The sequence below is a fragment of the Clytia hemisphaerica genome, unplaced genomic scaffold (assembly GCF_902728285.1).
Source record: "Clytia hemisphaerica strain Z4C2 unplaced genomic scaffold, Clytia hemisphaerica genome assembly, whole genome shotgun sequence".
NCBI classification, from domain to species: Eukaryota; Metazoa; Cnidaria; class Hydrozoa; order Leptothecata; family Clytiidae; genus Clytia; species Clytia hemisphaerica.
The window spans coordinates 663,457-678,248 of NW_027104192.1; the positions used below are offsets into that span (position 1 = coordinate 663,457).

At 35.1% G+C, this 14,792-nt stretch overlaps 1 protein-coding gene across 1 annotated transcript; it reads right to left on the bottom strand.

Moving 5' to 3' along the window:
- Positions 1–1,361: 1,361 nt before the first annotated feature.
- LOC136815154 (cation channel sperm-associated targeting subunit tau-like) lies at positions 1,362–10,024 on the bottom strand. Its single transcript, XM_067071605.1, has 14 exons — positions 9,914–10,024; positions 8,029–8,135; positions 7,209–7,400; positions 6,862–7,002; positions 6,485–6,532; positions 6,200–6,268; positions 5,452–5,540; positions 4,997–5,091; positions 4,713–4,767; positions 4,497–4,584; positions 3,524–3,647; positions 2,236–2,273; positions 1,827–1,848; positions 1,362–1,579 (listed from the first exon to the last, which is right to left on the bottom strand). Exons 1-14 carry the CDS (start codon positions 9,975–9,977, stop codon positions 1,476–1,478), a joined length of 1,236 nt encoding a protein of 411 aa, XP_066927706.1. The 5' UTR covers positions 9,978–10,024; the 3' UTR covers positions 1,362–1,475.
- Between the last annotated feature and the right edge of the window lie 4,768 nt (positions 10,025–14,792).

Below are 14,792 nucleotides of genomic sequence, written 5' to 3' on the forward strand. Positions count from 1 at the left end.
TATAAATAAAAAGATGGTAAATTTTCCCATCGCATGAACAAAAGGTCCAATATTTCAAATGTGTAATGAATTTGGTCAGTAAAGGAATAAACAGGAACAACAGATCTTCATCCCCGTCATCCTGAAAAAAATCACTGTACTTCTGACGCACTACTCCTACTAGCATTGTAGAATAGCCTCGTATTGAACCAGTTTCAATGATGTAATGCTAAATCAATTTGCCGGCATCCGATGAATTCGGTAGATACGAGAATTTACCTTGAACTGACTGCTGTGGTCCACAGGGGTCCCAGGGCGGGAGGGCGGATCTAAATCAAAACCACGATGTATCAGGTATCAGGATAAAATATCTGAAATATCCACAATTCCCAGAGGGAGAGAGAGTTTAAGAGTCTCTGGTGGTGTGAACCAGACCTCAAAAACCCAAAACGCTTCAATCCTGAAAATACTCTTGAGACAAATTTTAGTGGTTTTTGTAGTTTTTGTTTTTGTAGAAGAGATTCATACAGGGTGTCCCTAATAAANTTATTTTTTCTGGGACACCCGGTATAAATCACCAATGAACTAGGTTTATGATTGTCGCAAAATTTACTGTATTTGTTCATTCAGTCGGGGGGGGGGGGGGCTACCGTGGACCGACGGGTGTGTCGCTGAATAATCCCCCCCCCCGGGGTGTACTTTAGACACAGATTTTAAATAATGTAATAATTTATTGAATAATTGCTCAAAAGTGACCCGTTGACACGAGTCCCTTTTTTTCTCTGATCTGAGAGAGTCGCAAGAAGTTTCAAAAAATGTATCGGACAGAGAAACGATTGAGGACCAGATTTTGTTCATCATGGATCAGGGTCACAATTTGACGGTTTGGACGTACATTATTTGCTGGCTCTGCTCCTGAGTAAAGACCTAATAGACCGTCCACATTAAGCGTGTACTTTCTTTCGCTACAATGTAAAAACCACTCACGAAAGAATAAGTTTATTTCGCTGAAAGGTTACCCACATGGTAAACAGTTTGGTGTGAAGTAGTCAATGGAAGTTCGCGTAACACAGAGGGTTCACACGAGTAGCGTGATCGACCAAAATTTGGGCAAATCGGGGAGATTTTAAAGTAAATATCTTTGTAAAAATTACGCGAGTACGAAAATGTTTGACATTTTCTCTCGTTTTGACCCAAAACTTCCAATTCTAACGTGTAAAAAGCAAAGGAGCGTCTAAATTAGTAATCAGAAGCGTCTTTGTTTTGCACCCATTTTATTTTAGAGGGCTCCTAAAATAAATCGGCCGCTGTTGGAGGGTACTGCCCCCTGCCACCACGCTACTGGTGATAGATATGGTACAAAGAAACAATTGTTATTGAAATACAATACTAAACAGTAAATTGAGTGAGTTATTAATGAGTATCTAATTATCGTCTACATTTTCAATTCATCATTGTTCTGTAATATTTTGGTCCGCAAGACGCACCACACATTCTCACTGTAAGGGTGATGGTGCTAACGATTTACGACGCTGAGCGAAAATTCGATCTCGTATTCTTTCAAAGTCTTTGGAATTTCCTGGCTGAACACTTTGAGAACCTAAAAGAAGAGAAAGCTGAAATATGATGTAAATGTAAATATTCACGCACTCTCAGATTCTTCTTTTAGATTTCAGCTTCGCGTTTTTAAGATAATGCGCTTAGTTTCTTTACCTAATTAAATGACAAATTTGGCTCAAAACCAGTATATTCTGAAAGGCACTAACATTATTCTTAAATCGCTAAATATCAATAAGTCTTCGAATTTCTTTCATTAAAACAGTGTACAAAATTAAAGAGAGACTTACGGCTTCGGGATTCTTCGTCGCTCTAAGATTAAAAAAAACTTATCATTAGACTCCGGAGTAAAATTCGACGCTGTCTAAAAGATATTTTTCATTTTATCCAAATTTCATTCCAATCTCGACTCAAAAATCGATCCCCACACACATAACCGTAATACTCACTTTTTCATAATCCACACAATTAGATTGCAATATCGATGAAGAACTTATGGAAAGCATAAGTGGTCCCTGCTCATACTCAACAATTTTTTAAGCTTTTATCTTTATAAAACCTTTTTGATGTGTCACGGGCATTTAAACGTTGTTTTAAAATTTTGTGTCAGCTGTGCTAGATTCCCGTTGGCAAAGAATTAATTGATTGGGCACTTAAGGTGTGTTAAATAAGGAGAGAGCAGACATAATAATAAAATACCTGGCTTTCCTTGGACGGTTTACGACGCTTGTTGATTCCTGAAAAATGTAAAGAAAGTGTTTTTCTTATAAATAAAGCAATATATAATTCATGTTACCCTTCGGAAAGAAATTCACAAATGTCATATTACTCTTGAATTCCAAAAAAAACATTCCTCTTTGAAGTTTGTTGCTTTGAGGCCAATTTTTCGAAAGCGGAGATGCTGAATTAGGGTGGTATGATCTTAACTCGATTTTCGACAAATAAAAGGGGCTTAAGTATATCTTGAAATGATACGGATAACTTATCATGAATAAAACATTCTGCTTCAGTTGCACTAGTAACCGAATAGTCGAACTATTAATTGAACTAGTCGAACTAGTAGTCGAATCTTACTGTGGATCAGTACCCAACGCCACAAAAAGGGATTAGGATCTTGTTTGCCAGGGAGGAACTATGACAAAACTCTATAAAGAACCAACGCAACAAATTTACACATTTGAAATCTTTTTCTCAATCTTTAAGGGTTGATAGGTTATTTAGAGGTTGATAGAGGTTATTTTGAAAAGGAAATTTTCTCTCTGAGCACGTTTTGACGACCCATCTTATACTTTAATGGGATAAATTTTCGCGGGGATCAAATTTCGCGGATCTCGCGGATTGGGGTATCATCCGCGAAATTAAGTCCTTATGGAAATTTGGAAAGGTGTTATCCGTAAAATTTTTCAAAACTCAAAAAATGTCAGATAATTACTTTAAAATGTTAACTGACATCCAAAAAGCGCTAGTAATGCGTATCTTGACAACCAGTACATAATTTGGCAGTAAAAACACACAAAATCATAAAAATATTGTCTCCTGATAATTATCTCCTGATAATGCCATTTTCGAAATTAAGTCCCCGTGAAATCTTAAAATTTCGCGGATGAGCTCAACTACGAAACTTAATCCCCGCGAAAATTTATCCATTTTATAAAGTAATAGTCAGTAGTCAAAGCAAGGTTTTTCGTCTGAGACAGAAAATGGGTTTCAAATTTTAAAATTAGGACACATTCTTGAAATTTTGGAGAATTATGCAGAAATAGACGATATCGGCTTTCCGAATTCTCCCCGAATGATTACCCATGATGCATTGCGCAAAAAAATTTACGGACGATATTGACTTTCCGCGCAATGCATCATTGGTAATCATTCGGGGAGAATTCGGAAAGCCGACATCGTCTATTTGAAACGGAAAAGCCTCTTAATATACTTCATTGAGACAGAAATCCGTTGAAACAGAAAAATATTTTAACAACTAATAGCTTACCAGGAGCATCTGAAAAGAATTTGGTGGCATTCATGAGTAGTGCTAATGCTGGAGGGATGACCGATCGTCCGTCATGCTTATTTGTTTCATCATCACTGTTATCATCTTCTTCCGTAGCAACACCCTGGCAACCAAAAAAAATTATTCAAGATGTCACCAAATCACTTGTGGCACAAAACTTCCAAACAACTGTCCATCTGAAGTCTTATATTCGATGAACGTTGAAGGAACGTTATGTGTCAGCTGATTTAAAAAATTAGTCAGACAGAATGACAAAATAGAGCAAAGCCAAAGTTTGGAGTTCAGTGGCTCTATTGATAACAGCCCCATTTTCAATGGTTTACTGATTTTGCTCAAGCGGAAATTTTATTGATAAAAAAATATTGAGGACAATAACATTACAATTTCTAATGCAAGTGAGTAGGTTAAATGAATTCGTTCATTTGAAGGTGTTAAAACATTAGTATTTCGCAGCCCGGAAACCTGGCGAATCGTTCGATGAATCAGATCTTACCGATTTTTATGACAGCGATACTAGCACAGTTTTCCGTGCTTGTATTTTTATTGGTTTAAAATTCTAGAGAAAGTTATGACTTTTGGGAATTCTCTATATCACGTCAAAAGAGTGTCAAAAAGTGTCAGAGATGAAAAGACAAATACTTATACAACAAAAAACAAAAGTTTATAATTGTGTCACTTCATAACGGTACGGGGGAAAGGGTGTGTAGGTGTTATCTTGCTCTCTCCCCGACCCGACAGTATAGCAGAAAAGACCCAGAGTCAGATTCTTTGACTAGATACCAAACAAGGGCAATAGGTTGTGCGTTAAAAGTAATAAAGCGTTGTGTTTCAAAGCAACTGGAATACCTTATAAGGATAATTAGAAGAAGCAAACAAGAAGCAGTATACAATTGCTTTCAATAAATGTAGAAGTTTGAAAATGTAAAATTCATTAAAGGTGTTTGTAACATACCGAGTTGTCTTGTAAAAGTTTGTCAAGGAAATAGATTCTTTTGGTTCGCGTACTTTGTTTATGCATCACTTCTCGTAACTGCCCTAGCCTAAGAAAAATAATTTGAGCGTAAAAAATCATATTTCTTAAAATAGAGTTTTTCAAAATGATGGATCAATGTTTAATGAGCCCTTCCTCCCTGGAGCTTTATTGTATTATTAAAGGAAAGATGGAAACCTTTGCATGTTTTGTTTCAGCAATGGAAAATCTGGACAATGAAGTGAAGGTTCTCCTGAAAAGAATAAGAAATATGAAAACAATTAAAGCATCTTTATTATAATATACCATAACTAGTTCAATGATGAAGAAACAAGAAAATAAGGTTAGAGAAATATCTATTTAATCAGAAAAAAAGTTGTCATTGGCCCTTTTTTGTACTGCTTGGTAAAACATTCTAACCGGGGGAGTGAGTCAGTGATGTAAAGAATGACTAACGGTTCGAAAAACTTCTCGAGAAATACCTTTTGTAGAGCTTATATCAGGCTCTAAATCTACTGCTTCGTCTTCGAGTTTAATGAAAGATGGATTTTTCAGTTTCCGTGGAAAGATTGCTGTTCTGAAATTAAATAAAAAGGGTCAAAGTGACTGATAAGAATACACTTTCTTGGACAAAAAATTTTTAATGTAACCTTTATAATACGGGAACCCGACTCAAAAGAACTTGTCTGACAAGATAGCAAAAAAAGGAGTACACACTTAAAGCAAATGAAATTTGCAATCAAGTTTAGAGTTTTAAGATCGCATGTTAAAGTGACTGTCCAAAACTTTTGAAATCCAAATGCAAAGCAAGAACTGTTCTCCCTTGGTATCATCGAGTAATGTTAATCAAAGACTACGAAAAAAAGCGCTAAACAAGTACGAGGAAACTGGTTTTAGCAGAAAGGTACTTTAAACTCGAGATGATTAAACTATTCACCCTCGAAATTCAGTCTGATCAACTGGTGGCAATCTAGGGAACAAACACATCTTTGTAATCTCTTTGGCTGAATGAGTTGTCGACTTTAACTGAAACAAACAGTATCTAATTAGAAAACTTTTACCATTGCTGACTCCTTTTCTATACTGTATAAAAGATTCACGAGAAGAAACTAAAGGACAAAAAACGACATGACTGACCTGTGATGACTGACTTGACTACTTCTTTTTCACACCCCTGTCTAGTAGCCCATGGAGAATTCTAACGAAATCTCGATGGGGATAGTAATTCTATTGTTCATAAGTCGAAAAATCCCTTCTAATCCCTAAACTTCGAATGGGAATGAAATCAAAATCAATTTCCGGCTGAAATTTTAGGGCAATTTTCCCAACATGAAAGAAATTTTGGCCAAATTCCCAGGTGGGGTGGGGGTCCCAGCAGGTCTGTGGTACGGGGGTTTTTATTCCTAGCTTCCACATAACGTTGTCTTGACGTCCAGAGAACGCCATCACATTAGATGAACATTAAAACAACATTGTGTGGATGTTGTACATTGAAACAGTAAAAATTTCTTTTGCTTTTTATTTTACTGAGATGAATTACATTCAGAAATGGATGAAGGTTAACGATTCTGCATCGTTCTTAAACGCTTTTTCATTGGTTAGAAATTACGTTGATTTCAAGACTTTAACAGAATAACTTCATTTTTGGTTCACAAGGAATAAATTCTAGTTTAACAATTCGATACCTGATGTGATTGACCATAACCAAATGAACCATACATAATGCCATATTCCAATTCGATCTTGCCGGCAATCTAACAGATTAAAAATGGTTGTCAGAAACTTTCAACTGATTTAATGCATGTCTTATAATTTTCTTGACCTAATCAATAGAGGGGTTTGTGTTATAACTTTAAACGTAATTTATCACGGCCTGCGTAGTCTTTTTTAAGCAAACTAGAGCTCATGATTTTTAGAGCTGCTCGTCTTTGGAAGACAATATTTCAATATTAATTGAAATATTAACTCACGTTTCCCTTCTTATTAAGTAATGAACTTTCTTCTTTGCATACCATCACCTGAAGACAAAATAAAAAATGGGTAGTAAAAAAATTGGATATGATTATATAGTCAGGCTGCACTTGAAAAAATGTTGCCTTTATTGGACCCTAGATTTTTAGAGGTGGTCGAACGGTCGGTAAAAGTTTTTATTTTGAAGAATTATCAAATTTAAAAAAACAATAGTCTATTATGTATTAACATTCAGATAATTTTACAAAAGGCAAACGAGCTAGATGAGAATTTACGAAAGTGGAAAATTGATAAATGGAAGAGATATCAATTGGGTATCAATATTTAACGACAAGCAAGATATATCAACAAAGTAATATTCTAAATTCAAAGAAACCTTTAACAGTTTTTGAATATTGGTTTCATATTTTCCAATCATCTTATGTTTAGAAACCGTCACTGCACTTTCTTCGCCCACTTTGCATGCAAACACCAATATAGTGATTTTATTCATGTCTGCTTTTGGGCTTGGATTGACCTTAAAATTCGAATTTTTTAAAAATACATTAAATAAAAAGAAAAGTGTAGTGGGTAATGATTAATACACAAAACCCAAGCTTAAGTTCCTTTTATGATCATAAAAAAATACTAAAAATTATGAAAACAGACCATTGACATTTCTATCATCTTTTCTGGAAAAGCTTGAATTCATATATTGTGGAATTGTCATTAAAATATTCTTACCACTACAGGAAAATATTTGACTTCATTAAATATGACAGTTGAATTATTTTTAGTATGGTATGTTTTTTGAGCAGTTGCTTTTCTTACAGAACCCACATCTAAGGAAACATAAACAATAACTTCACTGCTGGAATCAAATGAATTGACCACCAAGTCATGGAGTGCATGGATATGTATAACCAGCATTGCATGCTAAAAGAAACGAGAGATATCTTTTTTTTTTAAGAAAATTAATTTTCACGCTTTTTCGGACGATTGAGATATTGTGGGATCTATAATTATAACCTTCATAAAACGATTCTAGTTTTTAATAAAGGTGACAGGCTACCAAGTTTTAGATGTAAATACATAGTTTCATCCCCCTCCATCAAGAATTTTGCCAAATTATGATGGACAGGTATTTTTTTATTTTTCAAATGTGACCAAGGCTGATGGGGGAGAGATTTAAGATGGGGGTTAATTTTTGTGTACAAGCATTTTCTATTTTCAACCATTGTTCGATATTTTAACATATTGATCGTATAGTTTTACTTTTGATTCACATATGTAAAAAGCAATACGTAGCTACGAGTAAAATTATTATATGCTGCTTCTTGCATTTTTATTCAGAAAATAAGGGCTGAAAATGACAAAGACAAATGATGATGGGTCCCCAAGTTTTATGTTTTGGTCATGGAGGGGCTAAGACTGATGGGGGAATTTAACCTTTCGATGGGGGGGTTAAAAAGCTGGATGAAACCATGAAATACATTTTTGTTCGTACTTTGTTCAGAAAAAATCATTTTGAGACTTTTTAAGAGCTTATAATACTTATACTTACTGGGACATTTGAGTTTTGGATGAAGCACTCGTCAACTTCTGTTTGGACTTCTAATTCTGGTATCACCACTTCTTCTTGTGGATCTAGCTGAATGGATAGCCCACGTCCTTGAATTTGAAAAGTAGATATAATGAGCAATTTGCATTCTTTACATTTTTAATTATATGATCAAATTCACGTCAGAATCAGGGGGGGGGGTCAAGCCTCAGGGTACTAAAGCATAGCCGGTGGGGTGGGTGTTTTTCCAAAAAAAATTTGATAAGTACCCGGGTACTTTTTGGGTGGGTGGGGAGCCAAGTTTGTTTAATCAAACAAGTACCCGGGTACTAATTGGGTGGGTCTTATGTGAATTTTCTTTGTAAAATAAGTACCTTGACTCAATTTTGGTGAGTACTGGTGAGTAGTTTTATTTTGTTTTCAAGATAATTTAAGGGCTTTGAGACTTAAGTATTGTTAAAAACCTGTGACATTTTTATTCCATCATTGGATGGTTAAAAATAATTTACTTCTAGCATAAAATTTGACACGAAGAACAGATAAAAACATGATTCTGCCATATAAAAATATTATCGATGAAAAGAAAGTTTTAAATTGTTTTATATTGTTGATGTAATATCGAAACATAAAAAGACCTGCCAAGAAAAAGAAATTTAGGGAAAAGTTTTGAAGTTAAAGTGAAAGCCAAGGTCCTGTTTTGTTTGTTTTGATCGCGCTCCATCTGAGTGTTTCCCTTTCCTTCTATTCTATTATGTTTTCACGTGAAATAGTGATGTTCTTGTTTTTTTAGCCATTTTCGTATTATATTATTTTGTTTCTATTTACCACAATAGGTTGCTTGATTGCATTCTTTGACCTGATAATAACTTCTCTAAGCAGGGGCCCTGCTCTAAGACATTCTGGGTGGGCACTCACAACAAAGCTCAATGAAGTATAACAAATGGAGTTTAGATTAAAAGTGTTACAGATTCTCGTTTTTAAAGTGAATTTTACTTGCGTCTATTGCAACTGGTTATATTTAGTTTACATTAGTTTCTTATTTTATGTTTAGTTTTGCTAGTTTACTCTGGTTTATACTTTTTATATTTCCAGATATTTCAGAAACTAGATCTTTTGTTAAAACTGTTCTAAGATTTTGTAAGATTGTGAAAAAGTGCTTTTACATTGTTTTCATCTGTTTTCATGTTTAAAAAATAAGGCAATCAATATACCCGAATGTATTACTGTAAATTACGCCTGGCTTATTAGTTGGGCTAATAGTAAAGGAAAATTAAAATTAACAGTTATAAGGGTGGGTTTAATTTTGATGAGTGTAGAATTGAGAAAGATTAATAAGTAATAAATTTATTTTTTGTAGGTATAGGGTCTAAGAAGGAAAAGTCCTTAAGTACCCGAGTACTTTTTGGGTGGGTATAGGGTCTAGAAGGGAAAAGTCATTAAGTACCCGGGTACTTATTTGGGTGGGTGGTATGAGTCAAATTTTTTTTTAGATAAGTACCCTCTCTAGGCTATGCTTTAGTACCCTGAGGCTTGACCCCCCTGTCAGAATGGCTATTGATTTCATTGATCAGTTGTGTTGAAACTTATTATCGATATCAAAATCACTTGATTGGCATATGTGAGAGAAAAAGTAAAAGACCTTTTTTAGTTTGTTTAGTAAATTTCAAGGGGCCATATAGGTTGCACTATGGCTCCTGATGGTTCAAAGCATTAAACTTGTTTGTATTCATGTATGACAATTCTATTATTTATATATTTACTAAAAACCAAGAAGTTTGAAAATAGACAAAGGTTTAATTTTAGAATTGGATAAAGATCTCACACCATCTAATTATCTATTTGTTTAAATCTAGCAATCAAGGAATGGAATAAAAATATAAAGACTTACCTAGGGACATTCCAAAAGTCAGCCCTGGAAGACCAGCTGCTAGAAATGGTGTTTGAGATGTCATTTTCACTTCAAACTATCTTGCTCTAATATAAATAAATGAAAGAGATAATGCATAAGGTTTTTTTAAGCTAGTGGATGAAGGTTGACTTGACGACGAACTGTGGCAATACATTCCATGTAGGGATTGTTTTATAGTAAAAAGACTTTGTCGCACTCCTTGAAAACCATGGTCCATCCTGAAATCTGGTCAGACAAGTTTTTTTTGTTTTAACTAGCTTGTCCCAAGTTGTTTTTGGATTGTAAAAATGGGTATGCTAATATATTTGGACCATAACGCAGAAAAATTTCTAAGGAGATTACGATACTGCAGAATCAGTCTTGTTGCCCATCTTTGGACACCTTCAATCAGATTAATGCTGCATGGCTGCCATAATGATTGTGCATGTTCTAAATGCTGTCTGACAAAGGTTGTATACAATGTGCTGTGCAAAATGACAAAGGACCTAGGTTGCTAAAGCTTCTTTGGGTGTTTCCTAGGATTGAATTCACTTTATTGACTTGCCTAGATATTTCACGCAATCACGCCTGAAAAATTTGATTTTCACGATCACGCGATTTCACGCTATTACGCCTAGAAAATTTAGTTTTCACGCTCATATTCTCTGGATAAATTCAGTTTTAGACCACGTTTAGACCCATTGGTATGGATAAAAATAGGGGGAATCTTTTAAAATACGATTAGCTTTTTTTGGTAAAAACATGAGGGGCCATGCCCCCTAGTCCCCTTGTTGACGGGACCCATGAGCATTAATTGTGAATTAGCGTGAATAGTTTTCAAACTTCATTTTCATGCCATCAGGCCGTTTTTTTTCAAAATTTCACGCCATCACGCCACAAAAAACCCTCTATCAAGCGAACTGCTGCGGGGGGGGCCTCGATAATCAAAAACTCTGGCAAGAAAACAATGACACACTTCAAATCCATAACTGTTATATAAGTGTGCACTAATTTTTTAGTACTGGAGTTTTTAATTATCCAACATGATGACATTGCGTCTAGCAAAAGGTCTATCAAGATTGAAAAATCTATTTTCTTCAAGACAAGTCCAAGTTCGTTACCTTCGGTTGGTATCTGTGTGTATGCTTGACGACAACTATAACACAGGAAATACCATAGGAAAAGTAAGCATGATGGACTAAATTTCAAGTGAGAAAATTTGTCCTCAGTTTTCAAATCATGATCATGTCATTTAAGCCGTCCTCAAGGAAAATATTACCTAACCTTGAAATTCTGACCATAAAAACTTATCACAGAAATCACAGAAGCCATGAACTGATGAAAAAGGTTAGAAAAATAAGTGGTTGAAATTTTTTATGATTCTCCCCCTAGCATATTGGACTTACTGACTTATAGATTTGTTGTTCAGAAACCTACCACTATCCTTGACCGTTTCCAAACTCTGCCCTGGATGATTTCGCATCATGTTAGTTCTGGCAAACTGGATTTATCTAGCTATATTGTCTATAGGAACTAAAATCATCCATCATGGAACTCAAAAGAAAAAACATGTCACATGAAGGATTGAATCATGTAAGCTGATGTTAGTTATCCTTCCAAAGCACAAAGCAACAGCACTGACACAACGACAACAAGCATAAGTAGAATGGCAGAGTGCAGCCAAACACTAATCGACTGATTTTGAAGAAGAAGACTTTCAGTCCGACACCTTTTTGAAACTTTCATTTTGGCGCCAATTATCACTTTGTTGAAAAGCAATTGCTCCACCATTTAGTTCTATTTTCTCAGAATGCTCTGCGCTGGTTGGGTCAATCTGGAGTTTTTACAAGTTCTTTGATGACTCTGTTGGTCGTTAAATGTTGAGACAAACGATTTTATTACTTTTTCTAAAGAACGCGTCATCCCTATTATTAAAAAAATAACCAATCAGTTAAGCATCTTGTAAAAACTCCAGCCAGTCCACGCTGCTTATCTCACCAGGGCAGGGGCTGCTGCTCTACTTGAAAGCGATCTGACTAAGGAGGCGCCACCACGATTAGGGCCGACGGGCGAAAATTTATGAATTTTAGCCCTTCTAGATCGCCTAAAATAGGTCTGTTTTAAGTTGGCTTGATTAGTAAATTTTCATTTTGCTTTGACAAAATGTGGTCAGGCCAAGGCTCGTCAACCCCCCCCCCCGCTGCCGCAGAGCCTGCTCAAACGCCCGCCTTTCCTTGAAACAGGAACGCCCTTCGGGCTTTATAAGTCTATGGTTTTGGTCTGTTATTAAATACAACGAATACAATGTCTTTCCAAACCACTCCCACAACAATTTCTATTTTTATAGCCTATAGGAACTCTTTATAATAGTCCAGGCAATATGGGGCATGAGGTACCACCTTGACGGCGAAAAAGGTTTGAAACTGTTTTTGGGTTCAAACACATCTAAATTTTGAGAATCGCGATGGTTTTCAGGCTAACCAGGGGGCAATAACTTTTCAGAGGGGGTGTTTCGAGGGTACGTGGCAATCATTTTTGGCGCCGATTTGCCTGGGGTAGGGTACTGCATTTCAAGATATCTCATGAACTACATATCAAAACCTATTAAAACTTTGCAGGGTTTTAGATAAAGCATCAAAGATTGTTCGAGAAAAATTTCAAGATGGCAGCACGAATAATGTGTATTTTACAGACCCGAATATCAAAATTTTGTGAAAAAAATCTAATTTAAAAAAAAAATAAAACTTTTCAATTTCACACAGGGCCAAATTCTTCCATGAAATAGATGTTAATGCCTTCATTGCTCGTAGTCGGTATAGTTGTAGCATTGTGGAAAGTTTTATGGATTTTAGATGACTATTTTTTGATTTACAGTCCATTTATTTTGAAAAATTCGGTCAAAACTGCCCCAAAATACAAGAAAAAATGTTGACGTTTTTCTTTATAGCTCAGCAAAGGGCCAAGTAAACCTCATTAAAATTTCACAGATGTTAGTTTTTAAGGCCAGGAATATTCAAGTAAAGTTTCGAGATGGTGGGATGAAAAATGTGTATTTTACAGACCAGAATATTGCGAATTTTTCATAAAAATTAAGATCTCTCTTTAGTTTTGACACCTTAAACGTTGTCTGAGACTCATATATTTTCAATCAGTTGAAGCATTTTTGTTGATAATATTTATAACTTTATATACATTCTTAGTTTAGAAGTCTGACTTAACAGTTGTTAAGTGCCTTTGGTATTTTACAGACCACTTTTCTGGCTGCTTTTGATTTAAATAAAATTGACCTAATTTGAAATATCTCACTTGTCATCAAGTCATGCAAATCAAAGTTGAAATGCTTTTAAAATTTTCATAATGTGTCGAAAATGCGTTCCTGCTCAATTTAAATCAGATGATGAGACGATTAGATGGAAAATGTAATTTACAGACCAGATATATAAAGCGTTGCACGAAACCCCGCTACGTTGACTTGTGGAAGCAGACAAACAAATATATCCCTGAAACATTTTATTTATCTGATTGGTATTTTACAGACTAAGCCTTCCCTTTTTGAGTTTATCTATATAAAAGTAGCTGAAAATGAATACATTTAAAGTTATATGCTGCACTATCAAACAAGACTGACACAGTTGACCTGTGTTTACATTGTAGTGGAAAAGTCTTAATAACGACTCAAACGTTAAAGGTTTTATTTTTACACAAGTGTTCCCATTTCATATCAGACACATATTTCATAACGGGACAGGGTCTGCCTATTGTTCTATTATGCTGATATAAGCAAACAATGTTTTTCTATTCCTCTTACTGACCAATCTTACTCCACATACGTGTCAATCCAATGGGAGAAAGCTTGTGAATTAAAATTGATGAGTAAGTAAACGATATCACTCTTATTTAAAAAGAAAACCTTTAAGTTTAATAATCTTGATAACAATTAAGCTTGCATTAGTACTAGTAGGACAGCTTAGATTAGTAGGATACATGCAACATTCAAGGTGGCGTACAGTACCTAATCTAAATTACAGATCAAAGCCATCGGTATCGGCACGTTAAGTCAAGCTTGACATTACTTTCTAGGCTTTCAAACCTTTTCCTAGTTCTAAAGTAATACAGTTTTTCATCGATATCTTTAAGACACTGCTAATGAAGATTTTGCTGTATCAACTTAAAGAGAGTATGGTGGTATCCGTAACCCAGAAAGATCAGTAAAATTTTTACTTGGGGCCTTATACTACATCAGATATAATTTTTTTTTTGCATTTATCGGTTATCTCCGAACAGACCCTGGTTGATCCACTAAGTTGTACGCGAGATCACATTCGCAACATCACTTTAGATTAGAGGGTTGAAATGGCGATCTGATATGAGAGATTTATCTGGGAACTTGTCTAAAAAACCTTTTTTTGGTGCTGGTTTTTAAAAGGTTTTCAATTTTTAGCATAAAAATCTAAAGAAGAAAGTAGCTCCAGTCTACGCTAGGTTATGCGGTTGATTCTCACTCAGGTCTTTTTATTCGAATCAATTTAACCAGGACGGGATGGGATGTTGCTTACGCTAAACTGTCTAATGGCTACTTCCAACTTTTATACGACCACCTTAGACCTACACACTGGGTGAAAACCGAAATTTCCAGTTCATTGGAAATACCAAAAAAGACCTAAAAATGTCTGGAAATCTCACTTTTTTTGGTATTTCCGAAGGTATGGAAATGTCAAATTCTCAAAATTTGGAAACGCCACTATGTGACATTCGCTAAATTCCCAGACTTTGAAATGTCAAATTTCTTGATCTTTTTTATGTTTTAAAATTCATCTTTTTGGATTTTTGAGGAATGGAAATGTCAAATTTCCCAAATTTGGAAACGCATTCCCAGACT